This window comes from Chenopodium album, chromosome 19 (genome assembly GCF_948465745.1).
Source record: "Chenopodium album chromosome 19, dcCheAlbu1.1, whole genome shotgun sequence".
NCBI lineage: Eukaryota > Viridiplantae > Streptophyta > Magnoliopsida > Caryophyllales > Amaranthaceae > Chenopodium > Chenopodium album.
The window spans coordinates 23,439,611-23,458,842 of NC_137852.1; the positions used below are offsets into that span (position 1 = coordinate 23,439,611).

Consider the following 19,232-nt stretch of genomic DNA (forward strand, 5'->3'; position numbering starts at 1 on the left):
TTTCATTTGACTCAATTAGCTTCATTGAATGTGTTTGACTTTCATTTGACTCAATTAGCATTGTGGAATGCAATTGACTTTCATTTGATTCAAAAAGCTTTGTTTGAATGTATTTGACTTTCATTTGATTCTAAAAGCTTTGGTGAAAGTGTTTGACTTTCATTTGACTCAATTAGCTTTGTTGAATTCATTTGACTTTCATTTGATTTTCATTTGATTCAAAAAGCTTTGTTTGAATGTGTTTGACTTTCATTTGATTCTAAAAGCTTTGTTGAAAGTGTTTGACTTTCATTTAACTCAATTAGCTTTGTTGAATGCATTTGACTTTCATATGAATCAAAAAGCTTTGTTTGAATGTGTTTGACTTTCATTTGACGCAATTAGCTTTGTTTAAAGTGTTTGACTTTCATTTGACTCAATTAGCTTTGTTTGAATGTGTTAGACTTTCATTTGACTCAATTAGCTTCGTTGAATGTGTTTGACTTTCATTTGACTCAATTAGCATTGTGGAATGCAATTGACTTTCATTGGATTCAAAAAGCTTTGTTTGAATGTATTTGACTTTCATTTGATTCTAAAAGCTTTGATGAAAGTGTTTGACTTTCATTTGACTCAATTAGCTTTGTTGAATTCATTTGACTTTCATTTGATTTTCATTTGATTCAAAAAGCGTTGTTTGAATGTGTTTGACTTTCATGTGATTCTAAAAGCTTTGTTGAAAGTGTTTGACTTTCATTTGACTCAATTAGCTTTGTTAATTGCATTTGACTTTTATTTGAATCAAAAAGCTTTGTTTGAATGTGTTTGACTTTCATTTGACTCAATTAGCTTTGTTGAAAGTGTTTGACTTTCATTTGACTCAATTAGCTTTGTTGAATGCATTTTACTTTCATTTGATTCAAAAAGCATTGTTTGAATGTGTTTGACTTTCATTTGACTCAATTAGCTTTGTTGAATGCATTTGACTTTCATTTGAATTAAGAAGCTATGTTTGAATGTGTTTGACTTTCATTTAACTCAATTGGCTTTGTTGAATGCATTTGACTTTCATTTGATTCAAAAAGCTTTGTTTGAATGTGTTAGACTTTCATTTGACTCAATTAGCTTCGTTGAATGTGTTTGACTTTCATTTGACTCAATTAGAATTGTGGAATGCAATTGATTTTCATTGGATTCAAAAAGCTTTGTTTGAATGTATTTGACTTTCATTTGATTCTAAAAGCTTTGATGAAAGTGTTTGACTTTCATTTGACTCAATTAGCTTTGTTGAATTCATTTGACTTTCATTTGATTTTCATTTGATTCAAAAAGCGTTGTTTGAATGTGTTTGACTTTCATTTGATTCTAAAAGCTTTGTTGAAAGTGTTTGACTTTCATTTGACTCAATTAGCTTTGTTAATTGCATTTGACTTTTATTTGAATCAAAAAGCTTTGTTTGAATGTGTTTGACTTTCATTTGACTCAATTAGCTTTGTTGAAAGTGTTTGACTTTCATTTGACTCAATTAGCTTTGTTGAATGCATTTTACTTTCATTTGATTCAAAAAGCATTGTTTGAATGTGTTTGACTTTCATTTGACTCAATTAGCTTTGTTGAATGCATTTGACTTTCATTTGAATTAAGAAGCTATGTTTGAATGTGTTTGACTTTCATTTAAATCAATTGGCTTTGTTGAATGCATTTGACTTTCATTTGATTCAAAAAGCTTTGTTTGAATGTGTTAGACTTTCATTTGACTCAATTAGCTTCGTTGAATGTGTTTGACTTTCATTTGACTCAATTAGAATTGTGGAATGCAATTGCCTTTCATTTGATTCAAAAAGCTTTGTTTGAATGTATTTGACTTTCATTTGATTCTAAAAGCTTTGATGAAAGTGTTTGACTTTCATTTGACTCAATTAGCTTTGTTGAATTCATTTGATTTTCATTTGATTCAAAAAGCTTTGTATGAATGTGTTTGACTTTCATTAGATTCTAAAAGCTTTGTTGAAAGTGTTTGACTTTCATTTGACTCAATTAGCTTTGTTAATTGCATTTGACTTTTATTTGAATCAAAAAGCTTTGTTTGAATGTGTTTGACTTTCATTTGACTCAATTAGCTTTGTTGAAAGTGTTTGACTTTCATTTGACTCAATTAGCTTTGTTGAATGCATTATACTTTCATTTGATTCAAAAAGCATTGTTTGAATGTGTTTGACTTTCATTTGACTCAATTAGCTTTGTTGAATGCATTTGACTTTCCTTTGAATTAAGAAGCTATGTTTGAATGTGTTTGACTTTCATTTAACTCAATTGGCTTTGTTGAATGCATTTGACTTTCATTTGATTCAAAAAGCTTTGTTTGAATGTGTTAGACTTTCATTTGACTCAATTAGCTTCGTTGAATGTGTTTGACTTTCATTTGACTCAATTAGAATTGTGGAATGCAATTGACTTTCATTTGATTCAAAAAGCTTTGTTTGAATGTATTTGACTTTCATTTGAATCTAAAAGCTTTGATGAAAGTGTTTGACTTTCATTTGACTCAATTAGCTTTGTTGAATTCATTTGATTTTCATTTGATTCAAAAAGCTTTGTTTGAATGTGTTTGACTTTCATTTGATTCTAAAAGCTTTGTTGAAAGTGTTTGACTTTCATTTGACTCAATTAGCTTTGTTAATTGCATTTGACTTTTATTTGAATCAAAAAGCTTTGTTTGAATGTGTTTGACTTTCATTTGACTCAATTAGCTTTGTTGAAAGTGTTTGACTTTCATTTGACTCAATTAGCTTTGTTGATTGCATTTGACTTTCATTTGAATCAAAAAGCTTTGTTTGAATGTGTTTGACTTTCATTTGACTCAATTAGCTTTGTTGAAAGTGTTTGACTTTCATTTGACTCAATTAGCTTTGTTGAATGCATTTTACTTTCATTTGATTCAAAAAGCATTGTTTGAATGTGTTTGACTTTCATTTGACTCAATTAGCTTTGTTGAATGCATTTGACTTTCATTTGAATTAAGAAGCTATGTTTGAATGTGTTTGACTTTCATTTAACTCAATTGGCTTTGTTGAATGCATTTGACTTTCATTTGATTCAAAAAGCTTTGTTTGAATGTGTTAGACTTTCATTTGACTCAATTAGCTTCGTTGAATGTGTTTGACTTTCATTTGACTCAATTAGAATTGTGGAATGCAATTGACTTTCATTTGATTCAAAAAGCTTTGTTTGAATGTATTTGACTTTCATTTGATTCTAAAAGCTTTGATGAAACTGTTTGACTTTCATTTGACTCAATTAGCTTTGTTGAATTCATTTGATTTTCATTTGATTCAAAAAGCTTTGTTTGAATGTGTTTGACTTTCATTTGATTCTAAAAGCTTTGTTGAAAGTGTTTGACTTTCATTTGACTCAATTAGCTTTGTTTAATGCATTTGACTTTCATTTGAATCAAAAAGCTTTGTTTGAATGTGTTTGACTTTCATTTGACTCAATTAGCTTTGTTGAAAGTGTTTGACTTTCATTTGACTCAATTAGCTTTGTTGAATGCATTTTACTTTCATTTGATTCAAAAAGCATTGTTTGAATGTGTTTGACTTTCATTTGACTCAATTAGCTTTGTTGAATGCATTTGACTTTCATTTGAATTAAGAAGCTATGTTTGAATGTGTTTGACTTTCATTTAACTCAATTGGCTTTGTTGAATGCATTTGACTTTCATTTGATTCAAAAAGCTTTGTTTGAATGTGTTAGACTTTCATTTGACTCAATTAGCTTCGTTGAATGTGTTTGACTTTCATTTGACTCAATTAGAATTGTGGAATGCAATTGACTTTCATTTGATTCAAAAAGCTTTGTTTGAATGTATTTGACTTTCATTTGATTCTAAAAGCTTTGATGAAAGTGTTTGACTTTCATTTGACTCGATTAGCTTTGTTGAATTCATTTGATTTTCATTTGATTCAAAAAGCTTTGTTTGAATGTGTATGACTTTCATTTGATTCTAAAAGCTTTGTTGAAAGTGTTTGACTTTCATTTGACTCAATTAGCTTTGTTGATTGCATTTGACTTTCATTTGAATCAAAAAGCTTTGTTTGAATGTGTTTGACTTTCATTTGACTCAATTAGCTTTGTTGAAAGTGTTTGACTTTCATTTGACTCAATTAGCTTTGTTGAATGCATTTTACTTTCATTTGATTCAACAAGCATTGTTTAAATGTGTTTGACTTTCATTTGACTCAATTAGCTTTGTTGAATGCATTTGACTTTCATTTGAATTAAGAAGCTATGTTTGAATGTGTTTGACTTTCATTTGACGCAATTAGCTTTGTTTAAAGTGTTTGACTTTCATTTGACTTAATTAGCTTTGTTGAATACATTTGACATTCATTTGATTCAAAAAGCTTTGTTTGAATGTGTTTGACTTTCATTTGATTCTAAAAGCTTTGTTGAAAGTGTTTGACTTTCATTTGACTCAATTAGCTTTGTTGATTGCATTTGACTTTCATTTGAATCAAAAAGCTTTGTTTGAATGTGTTTGACTTTCATTTGACTCAATTAGCTTTGTTGGAAGTGTTTGACTTTCATTTGACTCAATTAGCTTTGTTTAATGCATTTTACTTTCATTTGATTCAAAAAGCATTGTTTGAATGTGTTTGACTTTCATTTGACTCAATTAGCTTTGTTGAATGCATTTGACTTTCATATGAATCAAAAAGCTTTGTTTGAATGTGTTTGACTTTCATTTAACTCAATTGGCTTTGTTTAAAGTGTTTGACTTTCATTTGACTCAATTAGCTTTGTTTGAATGTGTTAGACTTTCATTTGACTCAATTAGCTTCGTTGAATGTGTTTGACTTTCATTTGACTCAATTAGCATTGTGGAATGCAATTGACTTTCATTTGATTCAAAAAGCTTTGTTTGAATGTATTTGACTTTCATTTGATTCTAAAAGCTTTGATGAAAGTGTTTGACTTTCATTTGACTCAATTAGCTTTGTTGAATTCATTTAATTTTCATTTGATTCAAAAAGCTTTGTTTGAATGTGTTTGACTTTCATTTGATTCTAAAAGCTTTGTTGAAAGTGTTTGACTTTCATTTGACTCAATTAGCTTTGTTGATTGCATTTGACTTTCATTTGAATCAAAAAGCTTTGTTTGAATGTGTTTGACTTTCATTTGACTCAATTAGCTTTGTTGAAAGTGTTTGACTTTCATTTGACTCAATTAGCTTTGTTGAATGCATTTTACTTTCATTTGATTCAAAAAGCATTGTTTGAATGTGTTTGACTTTCATTTGACTTAGTTAGCTTTGTTGAATGCATTTGACTTTCATTTGAATTAAGAAGCTATGTTTGAATGTGTTTGACTTTCATTTAACTCAATTGGCTTTGTTGACTGCATTTGACTTTCATTTGATCAAAAAAGCTTTGTTTGAATGTGTTAGACTTTCATTTGACTCAATTAGCTTCGTTGAATGTGTTTGACTTTCATTTGACTCCATTAGAATTTTGGAATGCAATTGACTTTCATTTGATTCAAAAAGCTTTGTTTGAATGTGTTTGACTTTCATTTGATTCTAAAAGCTTTGTTGAAAGTGTTTGACTTTCATTTGACTTAATTAGCTTTGTTGATTGCATTTGACTTTCATTTGAATCAAAAAGCTTTGTTTGAATGTGTTTGACTTTCATTTGACTCAATTAGCTTTGTCGAAAGTGTTTGACTTTCATTTGACTCAATTAGCTTTGTTGAATGCATTTTACTTTCATTTGATTCAAAAAGCATTGTTTGAATGTGTTTGACTTTCATTTGACTCAATTAGCTTTGTTGAATGCATTTGACTTTCATTTGAATTAAGAAGCTATGTTTGAATGTGTTTGACTTTCATTTGACGCAATAAGCTTTGTTTAAAGTTTTTGACTTTCATTTGACTCAATTAGCTTTGTTTGAATGTGTTAGACTTACATTTGACTCAATTAGCTTCGTTTAATGTGTTTGACTTTCATTTGACTCAATTAGCATTGTGGAATGCAATTGACTTTCATTTGATTCACAAAGCTTTGTTTGAATGTATTTGACTTTCATTTGATTCTAAAAGCTTTGATGAAAGTGTTTGACTTTTTTTCCGGCAAATAAAGATTTTATTACCAAAAGGAGAGAGAAAACAACTTACAAAAGCTAAGTTGTTTCCCCCAAACTACACAAGCTGAAAACCAGCCATACTAACCCCAGCAGTTCCTAGAGCTATGGTACCACCTTCTAGGAAGGGTGCACCAAAAGCCAAGGAACATAACCTAACCCCCACCAAGACTCAGACCTTCCCTAGACTCATCTGCAGGACCTGCAGAGGACTAGACAGCAAGGCAGAACAAAACAAACAGGCCAACCAGCAAAGGATCAAATTACATATAAAGCAGTTTCCTGTCAGCCTCATTACACCTACAAGCTACAGCAAAGATAATGTCTCTAATAGAAACATCTACAGGCTTATAATCTCCTGTAAACATCAAGGTGTTCCTCTGAATCCAAATACAATGAACTGCTTCAGCAAAACACATCAGAAGCAGCCTGCCTTTGGCATTTGATCTCCTACTGTGCTGCAAAACCCATTGGACCTCAACCTTAAAGGTTTGAGCAGTTCTACAAAACCCCAATTGCTGCAGAATCCTGTTCCAAATTCCAGAAGAGTAAGAGCATTCAAAGAACAGGTGAGGGACAGATTCACTAGCACCAGAGCAAAAAAAACCTAAAGGATCACAGGGAACACTCCAAGAAATAATTCTGTCCTTAGTGACCATTCTATTCCAAAGAGCCAGCCAAGTAACAAAAAGGCTTCTAGGAGAAGCCCTGTTGTTGCAAATCAACCTTTTCCAGTCCACTTTGTCAGCCTGAGTCCTAATCAGATTGTACAGCTTCCTGATACTCATTTTGCCATTGCTAACAACACCAGACCAGCCACCAATATCATCAATCAAAGCTCTACAATCCATAATCTTCTTCAAAACCCAAGAGCATTTCTTAGGAACAGGGGTAGACCATAAGTCCTTACCTTTGAAATAATAGATATGCACCCACTTTACCCACATGTTATCAGCTTTATTGGAGAAATCCCAAAGGATTTTAGAAACAGCAGCTTTGTTCCAGTCTTCAAGGGAAGTTAAGTTCCATCCTCCACAAGCCTTGGGGAGACAAAGAAACTTCCAAGCAACTAGAGCTTTCCTACTAGGATTTCCTTTACCAGTCCAAAGAAAGTATCTGAATCTGGACTCAACTTCTCTCAAAATCTTTTTGGGAAGAATGAAGATCTGGGCCCAAAAAGCTTGGATGCCAAACATAACACTCTTGATCAACTGGAGCCTGCCAGCATAGGAAAGGTGTCTAGCAGCAAGGCTATCAATTCTTACAGTAACTTTCTCTACCAAAGGCCTACACTGAGAAATAGTAAGCTTCTTGGAAGAGAGAGGTACCCCAAGGTACCTAAAGGGCAAAGAACCCTTTGCAACCCCTAACACACTGATGAAAATATTCTGCTCTTGAGCAGTAACCCCTCCAAAGTAAGCCTCACTCTTATCCAGATTAGCAGCCAAACCAGAAGCAGCAGAGAACTTCTGAAAAGCTGTCAGGACAGATTGAATAGAAATAAGGTCTGCTCTACTGAACAAAAGTAAATCATCAGCAAACATCATGTGGGTAATGCCTAGCTTTTCACATCTAGGATGAAAGTTAAACTCAGGGTTTAGGGTCATCTCAGATAAACACCTAGAAAGGTATTCCATACATATGGCAAACAAAAAGGGGGACATAGGATCACCCTGCCTCAGACCCTTCTTTGCAGGAAAGGGAATAGAAGGGTAACCATTAACCAGGACAGAATAAGAAACAGTAGAGACACATTCCATTACCCAAGAAATAAACTGAGTAGGGAAACCCAACTCATGTAGGACAGTGTTCAGGAAGCTCCATTCCACTGAATCATAAGCTTTCCTCAAGTCAATTTTCAACATGCACCTAGGAGTAACATATTTGTGAGAGTAACCTTTAATCCATTCAGTAGCCAACAAAATGTTATCACCAATGTGCTTGCCAGGAATAAAGCCAGCCTGAGCATCATTAATAACAGAGCCCACTACCTGGGAAAGCCTGGAAGTGAGAATCTTAGAGACCAATTTGTAAACAAGAGTACAGCAAGCAATGGGCCTATACTCTTTCACATAAGAGGGATTAGTCACTTTAGGCACAAGAGTTATAGTAGTACAGTTCCATTGTTTAGCAAGCTTCCCATGAGTAAAAAAGTCAATCACAGCAGCATAAATGTCAGTTCTTATAATATTCCAAACCTGCTTGAAAAAAACAGCATTAAAGCTATCAATACCTGGAGCTTTATCATTACCAATAGAAGCAAGAGCATGATCAATTTCAGAATGAGTAACTTCTGCAATAAGAGTATCCCTAGCAGAAATACCAAGCTGAGCACCAGATCTCATAGTATTCAAATCCACCCCAGGAAGGGAAGGAGAGGCAGAACCTAACAGGCCCTTATAGAAGCCCAAAATCTCATCAGAAATATGAGCAGGATCTCTAAGCAAAACACCTTGACTGTTGTAAATGGAGTCAATTCTGTTCTTATGCTGCCTATGCTTCATCATGGAAAAGAAGTAATGAGAATTGGCATCACCCAATTTAATCCAATCAATTCTAGACTTTTGTCTATAAATACTGCTCTGAACATGCATCCAATGCTTAACACTATCAATAGCTTGACATTCAGAGATCTGCAATTGAGAATTAGTCCAGTCAGTAGATAACTGAATTTGAATCTCATTGAGTTTTCCCTGAGCCATTTCAAGCTTCTCAGCAACATTAGCAAAATGCTGAACATTAAGATTTTTCAGACTGGTCTTGACAGCTTTCAGCTTATTCCAGACAGTAATCATAGGAGAAGTCTGCTGAATATAAGAAGTCCAAGCAACCTTCACAGTTTCCTGAAAATCAACATGTTCAGCAAGACAATTCAAGAATCTAAATGGTCTACCTTTCCCAACTTCAGCAGTAAAAATATCAAAGAGCAGGGGAGAATGATCAGAAAGAGAAGGAGGAAGATAAATGGCTTCAACTTGCCCATAGATATGAATCCAGGCTTCATTCACCATGCCTCTATCAATTCTAGTAGCAGTTCTATCCACACCATGCCCTTTATTAGACCAAGAGTAGAAAGATCCTTTACTCTTAATCTCAACAAATTCCATTATATCCATACACTCTTTAAAATCCTTCACTTCAGCATCAGTAATAGGATTTCCATTATACCTGTCTTCAGAACACAAAACAGAATTGAAATCCCCTATACAGATCCAAGGAAGGGAAGAACTGCCCAAGGCCTGCAAACCAGACCAAAGAGGCCTTCTATCTTGAATAGAGTGCAAGCCATACACAAAAGTACACAAAATTATATGAATTTGGTCCTTAGAACCAATCTTAACATGAATAAACTAAGTATCATCAGCTAGAATATCCATATCAACTTTGTCAGCTTTCCAGCCAACCCAAATTCTTCCCTTCACAGCATGATTGTAGTTACAAAACCAAGACCAAAGCCTGCCAAACTTCTTCTGGATAGAGGTCTGATTATGGACTTTAACCTTAGTTTCTAAAATAGCAATAACATCAACATTATGATCTTTTAGGAACTGCTTGACAGCAGTCACTTTATCAGGATCATTGAGACCCCTGATATTCCATGAAGCAACAATCATTCAACCAAAGAGGGATTACCATCACCCCCGATAGGATTAGTTTCAGCAAATTCATCTTCAAGAAGAGCAGAATAAGCATTATCAGTTCTAGGAATATCCTGATGCCCACCAGCAGTATGAGGTCTAGCTCTTTTACTGACCACCCTCCAATCAGAATAGGCAGCAAAAGAGGTATGAGCAGGAGTAATCAAAGGCTGGAAAACACAAGGCAGCTCTGTACCCTGTTCCTGAGTAGTAACAGGTTTTGGAGCAGGTTGTTTCTGAGCCCAAACTTTCTTTGGTTGTGGAAAGCTTGCTGAGCCTTAGGTTTAGCTTGGAGCTTAGGAGCAGAACAATCATGACCCACTTTATCACATTTCTTACAGAAAGGAGGAGACCACTCAAATTGAACTTTTAAATCAACCATTTCCCCTTCAGGACTCTCAATAGTCACAGTAGTAGGTAAAGGTCTAGTAATGTCAACTTCAATAAGCATTCTAGCAAAGGAGACTCGAAGTTGTCTAGTGGTACATTCATCAGCAAACAAAGGTACTCCAATTGTACTACCAATTCTACTCAAAGTATCTGAACCCCAGCAATTCAGAGGAAGATTTGGCAACCTAACCCATAGAGGAACAGTTCTAAGGATCTCAGCTTGGAAGTTAAATTTATCACTCCATGGTTTAACAATAGCAGGCTTATTATTAAACATATGAGGCCCTGAGCTTAGAACGGCATTCTTATCATCAACTGAACACAAATTAATTATGAAATAACCATCATCATGCCAAAAAATCTCAGGTTTATCAAAATTGCTCCAATGTTCAGCAATGAATCTATGAACAACAGCAATTGTAGGATAAAATCCAACAACATAAAAAATAATCGCATTACACCATTTAGAATTACCTGCTTCAATCTCATTTGCTTGAATCTGAGCCACTGATTTACCATTCTTCAGAACAGGAGCCACAAAATTCAGAGAAGCACCCTTTGCAGTAAGTTTCCCTCGAAATAGGTTTGACCAAGTTCCAGAGTTTCTAGCTTGATTGGATGATTTATGATGATCATCAGACCCACAATCAACTGAAACATCACCATTTGATTGACCAGCCGTAGCTTCAGACAATGGAATAGTAACCGGGGAAACCCTAGGTACTGTTTCATTGATTTTCAGCACTTGAGAGGCAGCAAATGATTCCTCTAAGATCTTCAAATCAGCTCTAGTAATTTTACCTGCTGATGGATGAACAAGATATGCTGGTGGAGAAACTAGCTCAGTTTCATCTTCAATCTCTGAAATAATACCAGGGTTGCCATTCAAAATCTGCACCCGATTTAGGTCAGCAAGAGCGAGAGATCCAAAAGTAGGGGAACGAGGAAGTGGAGTAGCTTGTTTCTTCTTCTTAGCCATGATAATCAGAGATGCGTGAAGAAAACCAACGGCACCTCAAACCACCATGAAAACCAAATTGCAAAACCAGAGCTTTAATGTGTTTTGAAAGTGTTTGACTTTCATTTGACTTAATTAGCTTTGTTGAATACATTTGACATTCATTTGATTCAAAAAGCTTTGTTTGAATGTGTTTGACTTTCATTTGATTCTAAAAGCTTTGTTGAAAGTGTTTGACTTTCATTTGACTCAATTAGCTTTTTTGATTGCATTTGACTTTCATTTGAATCAAAAAGCTTTGTTTGAATGTGTTTGACTTTCATTTGACTCAATTAGCTTTGTTGAAAGTGTTTGACTTTCATTTGACTCAATTAGCTTTGTTGAATGCATTTTACTTTCATTTGATTCAAAAAGCATTGTTTGAATGTGTTTGACTTTTTTTTTTTTTTTTTTTTTTTTTTTTTTTTTTTTTGGCAAATAAAGATTTTATTACCAAAAGGAGAGAGCAAACAACTTACAAAAGCTAAGTTGTTTCCCCCAAACTACACAAGCTGAAAACCACCCAAACTAACCCCAGCAGTTCCTAAAGCTATGGTACCACCTTCTAGGAAGGGTGCACCAAAAGCCAAGGAACATAACCTAAACCCCACCAAGACTCAGACCTTCCCTAGACTCATCTGCAGGACCTGCAGAGGACTAGACAGCAAGGCAGAACAAAACAAACAGGCCAACCAGCAAGGATCAAATTACATATAAAGCAGTTTCCTGTCAGCCTCATTACACCTACAAGCTACAGCAAAGATAATGTCTCTAATAGAAACATCTACAGGCTTATAATCTCCTGTAAACATCAAGGTGTTCCTCTGAATCCAAATACAATGAACTGCTTCAGCAAAACACATCAGAAGCAGCCTGCCTTTGGCATTTGATCTCCTACTGTGCTGCAAAACCCATTGGACCTCAACCTGAAATGTTTGAGCAGTTCTACAAAACCCCAATTGCTGCAGAATCCTGTTCCAGATTCCAGAAGAGTAAGAGCATTTAAAGAACAAGTGAGGGACAGATTCACTAGCACCAGAGCAGAAAAAACATAAAGGATCACAGGGAATACTCCAAGAAATAATTCTGTCCTTAGTGACCATTCTATTCCAAAGAGCCAGCCAAGTAACAAAAAGGCTTCTAGGGGAGGCCCTGTTGTTGCAAATCAATCTTTTCCAGTCCACTTTGTCAGCCTGAGTCCAAATGTGTTTGACTTTCATTTGACTCAATTAGCTTTGTTGAATGCATTTGACTTTCATTTGAATTAAGAAGCAATGTTTGAATGTGTTTGACTTTCATTTAACTCAATTGGCTTTGTTGAATGCATTTGACTTTCATTTGATTCAAAAAGCTTTGTTTGAATGTGTTTGACTTTCATTTGACTCAATTAGCTTCGTTGAATGTGTTTGACTTTCATTTGACTCAATTAGAATTGTGGAATGCAATTGACTTTCATTTGATTCAAAAAGCTTTGTTTGAATGTATTTGACTTTCATTTGATTCTAAAAGCTTTGATGAAAGTGTTTGACTTTCATTTGACTCAATTAGCTTTGTTGAATTCATTTGATTTTCGTTTGATTCAAAAAGCTTTGTTTGAATGTATTTGAGTTTCATTTGATTTTAAAAGCTTTGTTGAAAGTGTTTGACTTTCATTTAACTCAATTAGCTTTGTTGAATGAATTTGACATTCATATGAATCAAAAAGCTTTGTTTGAATGTGTTTGACTTTCATTTGACGCAATTAGCTTTGTTTAATGTGTTTGACTTTCATTTGACTCAATTAGCTTTGTTGAATGTGTTTGATTTTCATTTGACTTAATTAGCATTGTGGAATGCAATTGACTTTCATTTGATTCAAAAAGCTTTGATTGAATGTATTTGACTTTCATTTGATTCTAATCCCTTTGTTGAAAGTGTTTGATTTTCATTTGACTCAATTAGCCTTGTTGAATGCATTTGACTTTCATTTGAATCAAGAAGCTTTGTTTGAATGTGTTTGACTTTCATTTGACTCAATTGGATTTGTTGAATGCATTTGACTTTCATTTGATTCAAAAAGCTTTGTTTGAATGTGTTTAACTTTCATTTGACTCAATTAGCTTCGTTGAATGTGTTTGACCGTCATTTGACTCAATTAGCATTGTGGAATGCAATTGACTTTCATTTGATTCAAAAAGCTTTGTTTGAATATAATTGACTTTAATTTGCTTCTAAAAGCTTTGATGAAAGTGTTTGACTTTTATTTGACTCAATTAGCTTTGTTGAATTCATTTGATTTTCGTTTGATTCAAAAAGCTTTGTTTGAATGTATTTGACTTTCATTTGATTCTAAAATCTTTTTTGAAAGTGTTTGACTTTCATTTGACTCAATTAGCTTTGTTGAATGCATTTGACTTTCATTTGAATCAAAAAGCTTTGTTTGAATGTGTTTGACTTTCATTTGACTCAATTAGCTTTGTTAAAAGTGTTTGACTTTCATTTGATTCAATTAACTTTGTTGCATGCATTTGACTTTCATTTGATTCAAAAAGCTTTGTTTGAATGTGTTTGACTTTCTTTTGACTCAATTAGCTTTGTTGAATGTGTTTGACTATCATTTGACTTAATTAGCATTGTGGAATGCAATTGACTTCCATTTGATTCAAAAAGCTTTGATTGAATTTATTTGACTTTCATTTGATTCTAAACGCTTTGTTGAAAGTGTTTGACTTTTATTTGACTCAATTAGCTTTGTTGAATTCATTTGACTTTCATTTGAATCAAGAAGCTTTGTTTGAATGTGTTTGACTTTCATTTGACTCAATTGGCTTTGTTGAATGCATTTGACTTTCATTTGATTTAAAAAGCTTTGTTTGAATGTGTTTGACTTTCATTTGACTCAATTAGCTTCGTTGAATGTGTTTGACCTTCATTTGACTCAATTAGCATTGTGGAATGCAATTGACTTTCAATTGATTCAAAAAGCTTTGTTTGAATATATTTGACTTTAATTTGATTCTAAAAGATTTGACGAAAGTGTTTGACTTTCATTTGACTCAATTAGCTTTGTTGAATTCATTTGATTTTCATTTGATTCAAAAAGCTTTGTTTGAATGTGTTTGACTTTCATTTGATTCTAAAAGCTTTGTTGAAAGTGTTTGACTTTCATTTGACTCAATTAGATTTGTTGAATGCATTTTACATTCATTTGATTCAAAAAACTTTGTTTGAATGTGTTTAACTTTCATTTGACTCAATAAGCTTTGTTGAAAGTGTTTGACTTTCATTTGACTCAATTAGCTTTGTTGAATGCATTTGACTTTCATTTGAATCAAGAAGCTTTATTTGAATGTGTTTGACTTTCATTTGACTCAATTGGCTTTGTTGAATGCATTTGACTTTCATTTGATTCAAAAAGCTTTGTTTGAATGTGTTTGACTTTCTTTCACCTCAATTAGCTTTGTTGAATGTGTTTGACTTTCATTTGACTCAATTAGCTTTGTTGAATGCATTTGACATTCATTTGATTTAAAAAGCTTTGTTTGAATGTGTTTTACTTTCATTTGATTCTAAAAGCTTTGTTGAAAGTGTTTGACTTTCATTTGACTCAATTAGCTTTGTTGAATGCATTTGACTTTTATTTGAATCAAGAAGCTATGTTTGAATGTGTTTGACTTTCATTTGACTCAATTAGCTTCGTTGAATGTGTTTGACCTTCATTTGACTCAATTAGCATTGTGGAATGCAATTGACTTTCAATTGATTCAAAAAGCTTTGTTTGAATATATTTGACTTTAATTTGATTCTAAAAGCTTTAACGAAAGTGTTTGACTTTCATTTGACTCAATTAGCTTTGTTGAATTCATTTGATTTCCATTTGATTCAAAAAGCTTTGTTTGAATGTGTTTGACTTTCATTTGATTCTAAAAGCTTTGACGAAAGTGTTTGACTTTCATTTTACTCAATTAGCTTTGTTGAATGTGTTTGACTTTCATTTGATTCTAAAAGCTTTGTTGAAAGTGTTTTGCTCTCTTTTGACTCAATTAGCTTTGTTGAATGTGTTTGTCTTTCATTTGACTTAATTAGCATTGTGGAATGCAATTGACTTTCATTTGATTCAAAAAGCTTTTTTTTTTTTTTTTTTTTTTTTTTGGTAAATGAGAGATTTTATTACCAAAGTAGAGCAAAAACAATACAAGAAAGCTACTGTGTTACAAAAGCTAACCAGTAGCAGCACCCTTACACCAAAGACCAAAGAAAAGGCCAAACAACCCCTAACTCAACCTAAAGCCAAACCTAGCCACCTTCTAGGAAGGGTTCTAAGCTGACCAAGGTTACCAACTGGACTCAAACAGCTGGCCACCTTCTAAGAAGGGTACCAGAGTAAGGACCAGACAAAGAAACCTAAACAAAAGAACCCCAAAGAAAACTTCTGCTAGCATTAAACAATAAAAACACAAAAACAACACCAGAAAGCATAAAAAAGAAACCAGTTACAGCAGCAGCAAAGACCTATCAGCAGTAGAGCATCTGCAAGCCACTCTAAAAACAATATCTCTGTAGACAGTTTCTACAGGCAAGCAGCAGCCTGAAAAAACAGTGTTGTTCCTCTGAATCCAAATAGCATAGACAGTTTCAGCAAGGAACATCAAATGTAATCTACCAACAGCTCTAGACTTCCTGCAGAATCTAATGCTCCATTTGACTTCTTGACAGAAAGGTTGGACAGTTTTCCTACAGTTCAAAAGCAAAAGAACCTTCTGCCAGATTTGTTTAGAGTATGAACATTCAAAAAACAAATGCTGAGTATTCTCAGTAGCATTTACACATAAAACACAAGTTGTATCACATTGAGAATTCCACAATACCACTCTGTCCTTAGTAACAAGCCTGTTATGCAAGGCTAACCAAAGAATGAAAACACTTTTTGGAGAAGCTGCATTGTTGCAAACAAGTCTTTTCCATTCAGTTTTAGGGGCTTGAGGTCTTAGAAGTCTGTAAAGTTTTTTGATCTGCATACCAGCTCCATGCTTCACCTTATCCCATCCCCCTATATCATCAATAACCTGTCTGCATTTTAGGATCTTTTTCAGAACCCAAGAGCATTTTTGAGGCACAGGAGCTTCCCAAACATCTTTCTTCTTAAAATAATAAATGTGAACCCATTTCACCCATAAAGAATCAGCTTTATGAGTAATATCCCATAATGTTCCACTCAGGAAGAGAGATTACATTCCACCCACCACTAACTCTAGGAAGACAAACTGTGTTCCAAGCAACTAAAGCTTTCCTTGAAGGATTTGAGTTTCCAGTCCAAAGAAAGGCTCTAAACCTAGCCTCAATCTCTTTCAGAATCTTCTTAAGCAAAACAAAGATCTGAGACCAATAAGTCTGAATCCCAAACAGGATACTCTTCACCAATTGGAGCCTACCAGCATAAGATAAATGCTTAGCAGTCCAACCTGTAATTCTAGCTGTAACCTTGTCAACTAAGGGTTTACACTGACTGATAGTGAGTTTCTTGGAGGAGAGTGGGACACCAAGGTACTTGAATGGAATAGTACCAAGAGTTACTCCAAGAACCTGTAATAAAGCAGTTTGAATATCAGCATTTACCCCACCAAAATAAACTTCACTCTTTTCCAAATTTGCAGACAACCCTGATGCCTCAGAGAACTTAGAGAAAGCCTTGAACAAAAGTTGAACAGAGGTCTCATCAGCTCTAGAGAATATGAGGAGATCATCAGCAAACATTAAGTGAGTAAGAAGCATCTTTTCACATCTGGGATGGTAATTAAAATCAGGAGTATCCTTCAATTCATGCAAACACCTTGACAGGTATTCCATTCCAATAGCAAAAAGGAAGGGAAAGATAGGATCTCCCTGCCTAAGCCCTTTTTTAGCAGGAAATGGAGTAGCAGGCACCCCATTAATAAGAATAGAGAATGAAACTGTAGAGAGACAGCTCATAATCCAAGAAACAAAGATTCCAGGAAAGCCTAACTCTTCCATAACTGTCTTCAAAAAACTCCATTCAATGGAATCATAAGCCTTTTTCAAGTCCACTTTAACCATACACCTTGGAGTTATAAACTTATTTGTATAGCCCTTAATAAGCTCAGTTGCAAGCAAAATGTTATCACCAATATGCTTCCCAGGTATAAAACCAGCCTGAGCATCATCTACTACTTCCCCAATCACCTTAGCTAGCCTAGCTGTTAATATTTTAGAAACAATCTTGTAAAGGACAGTACAGCAGGCAATAGGCCTAAAGTCTTTAGCATAGGAAGGATTTTGCACCTTAGGAACAAGAGTGACAGTTGTGCAGTTCCACTCTTTCTGCATTACACCTGTCTCAAAAAAATCAATAACAGCAGCATATATATCATGTTTAACAATGTCCCAAGTTTCCTGGAAAAAGAAGGAGTTAAAACCATCAATCCCAGGAGCGATTCAAAAAGCTTTGATTGAATGTATTTGACTTTCATTTGATTCTAAACGCTTTGTTGAAAGTGTTTGACTTTCATTTGACTCAATTAGCTTTGTTGAATGCATTTGACTTTCATTTGAATCAAGAAGCTTTATTTGAATGTGTTTGACTTTCATTTGACTCAATTACCTTTGTTGAATGCATTTGACTTTCATTTGATTCAAAAAGCTTTGTTTGAATGTGTTTGACTTTCATTTGACTCAATTAGCTTCGTTGAATGTGTTTGACTTTTATTTGACTCAATTAGAATTGTGGAATGCAATTGACTTTCATTTGATTCAAAAAGCTTTGTTTGAATGTATTTGACTTTCATTTGATTCTAAAAGCTTTGATGAAAGTGTTTGACTTTCATTTGACTCAATTAGCTTTGTTGAATTCATTTGATTTTCGTTTGATTCAAAAAGCTTTGTTTGAATGTATTTGAGTTTCATTTGATTTTAAAAGCTTTGTTGAAAGTGTTTGACTTTCATTTAACTCAATTAGCTTTGTTGAATGCATTTGACATTCATATGAATCAAAAAGCTTTGTTTGAATGTGTTTGACTTTCATTTGACGCAATTAGCTTTGTTTAATGTGTTTGACTTTCATTTGACTCAATTAGCTTTGTTGAATGTGTTTGACTTTCATTTGACTTAATTAGCATTGTGGAATGCAATTGACTTTCATTTGATTCAAAAAGCTTTGATTGAATGTATTTGACTTTCATTTGATTCTAATCGCTTTGTTGAAAGTGTTTGACTTTCATTTGACTCAATTAGCCTTGTTGAATGCATTTGACATTCATTTGAATCAAGAAGCTTTGTTTGAATGTGTTTGACTTTCATTTGACTCAATTGGATTTGTTGAATGCATTTGACTTTCATTTGATTCAAAAAGCTTTGTTTGAATGTGTTTAACTTTCATTTGACTCAATTAGCTTCGTTGAATGTGTTTGACCTTCATTTGACTCAATTAGCATTGTGGAATGCAATTAACTTTCATTTGATTCAAAAAGCTTTGTTTGAATATAATTGACTTTAATTTGCTTCTAAAAGCTTTGATGAAAGTGTTTGACTTTTATTTGACTCAATTAGCTTTGTTGAATTCATTTGATTTTCGTTTGATTCAAAAAGCTTTGTTTGAATGTATTTGACTTTAATTTGATTCTAAAATCTTTTTTGAAAGTGTTTGACTTTCATTTGACTCAATTAGCTTTGTTGAATGCATTTAACTTTCATTTGAATCAAAAAGCTTTGTTTGAATGTGTTTGACTTTCATTTGACTCAATTAGCTTTGTTAAAAGTGTTTGACTTTCATTTGATTCAATTAACTTTGTTGAATGCATTTGACTTTCATTTGATTCAAAAAGCTTTGTTTGAATGTGTTTGACTTTCTTTTGACTCAATTAGCTTTGTTGAATGTGTTTGACTTTCATTTGACTTAATTAGCATTGTGGAATGCAATTGACTTTCATTTGATTCAAAAAGCTTTGATTGAATGTATTTGACTTTCATTTGATTCTAATCGCTTTGTTGAAAGTGTTTGACTTTCATTTGACTCAATTAGCTTTGTTGAATGCATTTAACTTTCATTTGAATCAAAAAGCTTTGTTTGAATGTGTTTGACTTTCATTTGACTCAAT

General features: G+C 33.5%; 1 protein-coding gene across 1 annotated transcript; it reads right to left on the bottom strand.

The window, feature by feature from the left end:
- Positions 1-11,849: 11,849 nt before the first annotated feature.
- Positions 11,850-12,245, bottom strand: LOC145594194 (uncharacterized). Its single transcript, XM_081650529.1, has one exon. It carries the CDS (start codon positions 12,243-12,245, stop codon positions 11,850-11,852), a length of 396 nt encoding a protein of 131 aa, XP_081506655.1.
- Positions 12,246-19,232: the final 6,987 nt, after the last annotated feature.